This window comes from Eriocheir sinensis, chromosome 30, assembly GCF_024679095.1.
Source record: "Eriocheir sinensis breed Jianghai 21 chromosome 30, ASM2467909v1, whole genome shotgun sequence".
Lineage (NCBI taxonomy): Eukaryota > Metazoa > Arthropoda > Malacostraca > Decapoda > Varunidae > Eriocheir > Eriocheir sinensis.
The window spans coordinates 16,749,862-16,754,210 of NC_066538.1; the positions used below are offsets into that span (position 1 = coordinate 16,749,862).

Here is a 4,349-nt window from a genome sequence, read left to right on the forward strand (position 1 = left end):
CTCTTGTTTTCTCCTTTTCTCTTTCCTTTATTATATTTTCCTTCTTCCTTCTTTCCTATAATCCTTCCCTTCCTTTCCTTTCTCTTCCCCTTCTCTTTCCTTTCCTTTCCTTTCCCTTCCCTTTGATTTCCATCCCTTCCCTTCCTTTTCTTTCCTTTCTGTTCCTTTTCCTTATTTTTCCCTTCCCTTCCTTTTCTTTTCCTTTCCTTTCCTTTCCTTTCCTTCTCTTCCGTTCCTCTCCTTCCCTTCCCATTCCTTTCCTTTCTTCCCTTCCCTTCCTTTTCCTCCTTTCCTTTCCTTTCCTTTCCTTCCTTTCCTTTCCTTTCCTTTCCTTCCGTTCCCTTCCTTCCCTCTTCTCTCCTTCCACCTTTCATCTCCTTTCTCATATTCTCTTTATCTCTCCTTCTTTTCCTTCCTTCCCTCCTTCCTTTCCCTCCCTTCGTCAGGATCAAAGCGAAGAGGGGAAGAAAAATTCAGAGTAACCAAGAGAGGAGAAAAAGGAGGAGGATAATAATTGATGACACACACACACACACACACACACACACACACACGAACATTGAAAGAGTGGATTAAGTAAGGGATTCAGAGATGGTTTAAGAGATTGACTGACTGACTGACTGACTGACTGGATGACTGACTGACTGATTGACTGACTGGATAGCTGACTGACTGAGTGACTAACTGACTGATTGACCGATTGACTGAATGACCGACTGACTGACTGACTGACTGACTGAGTGACCGATTGACTGACTGATTGACCGACTGATTAACTGACTGACTGATTAACTAACTGATTGACTGACTGACCGCCCAATACACTACCTAATTGACTGACTGACTGACTAACTGATTGACAGACAAACTAAGAGACTGGATAAATGATTGACTGACTGACTGACTGACTGACTAACTGGCTTTCAAACAAACAAAAAAATACAAAAAAGAAAATGATTTAGGAAAGATAGATAGATAAATAGACAGATAGATAGATACTGACTAACACAAAACACAAAACAATATGAGAATGATTTGTGAGAGATAGATAGATAGAGATAGAATGATAAATATAGACAGAGAAATAGTGATAAAGAGTAGATAGACAGAGATAGATAGATAAAAAGAAAGAATATACTAATAAGATAGATAAACATAAACAGATAGAAAGATAGATGTATAGACAGATAGAATAATAAAGATTGATAGACGGATAGAAGTGTGTGTGTGTGTGTGTGTGTGTGTGTGTGTGTGTGTGTGTGTGTTCACCTTACAATATGAAGAATGTCCAGAGGCTCCTCTCCCTGAATATGCATGACGGAAAATACATAAAGAATGCGAAAGTGTTTCGTCTATCTAGTGCAATAAAATCCGTATATTGAGTCCGCTTAAAACTGATAAAACGGGTCACAGAATTGAATGTTTTTATTGACGTTGACGGGGCCTCATTAATAACCTCAATCATCCAAACAAGTAATTGAGAGGATTTATCGGGCAATATATTCAGGTTATATTTATCTTAGTATCCCTGCTGTTAGGTTTCTACTCCCTTTAACTACGCGCCATTAACTCCAGTAGCAGCGACGGGCCAAATTTGTGGACCGTGTAGAAGACGAAATTGGCTTTACCGTGTAGCAGCTGACAGGCCAAATTTGTGGTTTTACCGTGTAGCAGGCGACGGGCCAAATTTGTGGCTTTACCGTGTAGCGAGGCCAAATTTGTGGCTTTACCTGTAGCAGCGACGGGAAATTTGTGGAGTGTAGCAGCGACGGGCAAATTTGTGTCATGATATAAACCCAAAAATGATGATGCATAAACTGATCACAAATGTACTTTGATATATATATATATATATTATATATATATATATATATATATATATATATATATATATATATATATATATATATATATATATATATATATATATATATATATAATATATGGATGAGTGATGATGTTTTCTCATTTTTTCTGCTTAAAGGATACCATTAAGATGAAAGCAATATTCTGCCCAAAAGAGAACACGAGTAGCTCCTCCAACTGACAGAGGAATAATTTATAAGGTGCCATTGATTGTTGACAGATTGTTCCGTTGAGGGTTCGTTCAGGTAATCTAGGTAGAATTCGGGCTTCTCCCACTGATCCTTTTCACCTTTGCGGAATAGACAGTAACGACACGGTAAACAATGTGCTCGTTATTCAAGTGAGGGAGTTGCACCTCTTTAGGGATTCAGTCAGTTTCGTAGAGTGATAAAGGAAGAAAATAAAATATATATCTAACACTATTTGTATTTATTTTCTCTTTCTCTTTCTCTTAAATTTGTTTATCTCCACTACTACTACTACTACTCTACTACTACTTCTCTCTTACTCTCTTCTACTACTACTATTCTACTCTCCAACTCCTCACCACTCTATACTACTATTCTCTACTACTACTACTTACTTCTCTTTCCCTCTTCCTATTACTACTACTACTACTTCTCACCCTCACCATCACCACTCTACTACTACTACTACTACTACTACTACTACTACTACTACTACTACTACTACTACTACTACTACCATCACCACCACCACCACCACCACCACTACTACTACTACTACTACTACTACTAGGTAAATAAAACATCACACACGCACAGACAAAAAATATAAAGGAATGCGGAGGAAAGGAATCGGGTACAGTGTTGGAATGTGTTCCTTTCTCTTTATTTTTCCACCTTCAACATTTATGTGTGTGTGTGTGTGTGTGTGTGTGTGTGTGTGTGTGTGTGTGTGTGTTGTGTGTGTGTGTGTGTGTGTGTGTGTGTGTGTGTGTGTGTCTCTCGTGTGTGTGTCTGTGTGTGTGTGTGGGAGTGTGTGTGTGTGTGTGATGTGTGTCTGTGTGTGTGTTGTGTGTTGTGTGTGTGTGTGTTGTGTGTGTGTGTGTTGTGTGTGTTGTGTGTGTTGTGTTTGTGTGTGTGTGTGTGTGTGTGTGTGTGTGTGTGTGCAAGTGTGTGTGTGTGTGTGAGTGTGTGTGTGTGAGTGTGTGTGTGTGTGTGTCGTTAATCGTAGATCTCTTGAATTGTTGAGCGAAGACATTGAGAGAGAGAGAGAGAGAGAGAGAGAGAGAGAGAGAGAGAGATTTATAGATTTTACATAGAAAATCAGACCACACAGACCCCATGGTCCAGACTTGGATGGTCTGTCCTTAAACCTAAGTGATCCTTTACATTAATCAGAAGACTCCAAAACGTTGCATTTCTACTCTAGTTGATATTAAGTTGAAGGAAGTGACGGTCGAGCTTATTTTTGAAGGAGTCAGTCGTGTTACTCTGACCACTGATGATGGAGCTTATTCCCATTCTCGCACTACAACGTTGGTGAAGAATTTGCAGTAACTTACTTGTCATACATCTGAGTTTTACGCCATTGCTCGTAAAGGCAAAGTAATATCGATCAGCAAACATGCTGATCTGCTACATTCGTGAAACCATTAAGTATTTTAAAAACATTCGATCAGTTTTCCTCGGAGGCGACGTTTCTCAAGAGAGAACATGTTAAGGGTAGAAAGCCTTTCTTCGTAGGATTTGTTGCGCAAGGAAGGATAATTTTCTTGCCACGTCTGAACACCTAATTGTAATATCCTTTGCATGGTGGGGAGACCAAACTGTACCGCATATTCCAAGTGGGGTCTGACCCATGTTGTGGAGGCAGAATATTACATCTTTATTCTTAAATAAAAGTTTCTTTTAATGAAGCCCAACATTCTTTTTTCGCTTTATTTGCTGCATCGATGCATTGTTGTAGAAATTTGAGGTTTGACGCGATTTGAAACCTTGACGCATTGAACGCTTTGAGTTTAACGCCGCATTTCGTAATCAAACTTTTTATTCCTCGTTCCAACGAAGGACCTGGCACTGTGTACGTTAAAGGGCATCTCTCCCATCTATCCGACCGTTGAAATTTTGTGCAAATCCTCTTGGAGGCTTTGCCTGTCTTCGTCAGTGAACCGAGTTACCAATCTGTGTCGTCTGCAAATTTACTAATGCGGGAAGGCAACATCCACGTCGTTGATGTAAATAATGAAGAGCACTGGCCAAGAACGAGCCCTGAGGGACGCCACTAGTGACAGGCGCCCATCTGAGTTAAATCCGTCAATCACTACTCTTTTGTTGTCTGTTGCTCAACCAATTCGCGATCCATTGGTTTACCTGACCGTCAATACCTATTTGTTTTAATTTGTAAAGTAATTTTGATGCGGGACTTTATCAAACGCTTTCAAATCAAGATAGACTACGTCTAATTTGGTTACGTCATAAACAGTGAAGAGGTCGTTATAAAGGTTAATAGATTTGATA

General features: G+C 39.5%; 1 protein-coding gene across 1 annotated transcript in view; it reads right to left on the reverse strand.

Annotated features, from left to right (window-relative positions):
• The window catches only part of LOC127005341 (protein sax-3-like), a 22,812-nt gene extending 19,407 nt beyond the window's left edge, over window positions 1–3,405 (reverse strand). Inside the window, exon 1 of the mRNA XM_050874108.1 lies at window positions 3,395–3,405. Within this exon, the coding sequence (XP_050730065.1) occupies window positions 3,395–3,405 (11 nt within the window). The remainder of the gene's footprint in view (window positions 1–3,394) is intronic.
• Between the last annotated feature and the right edge of the window lie 944 nt (window positions 3,406–4,349).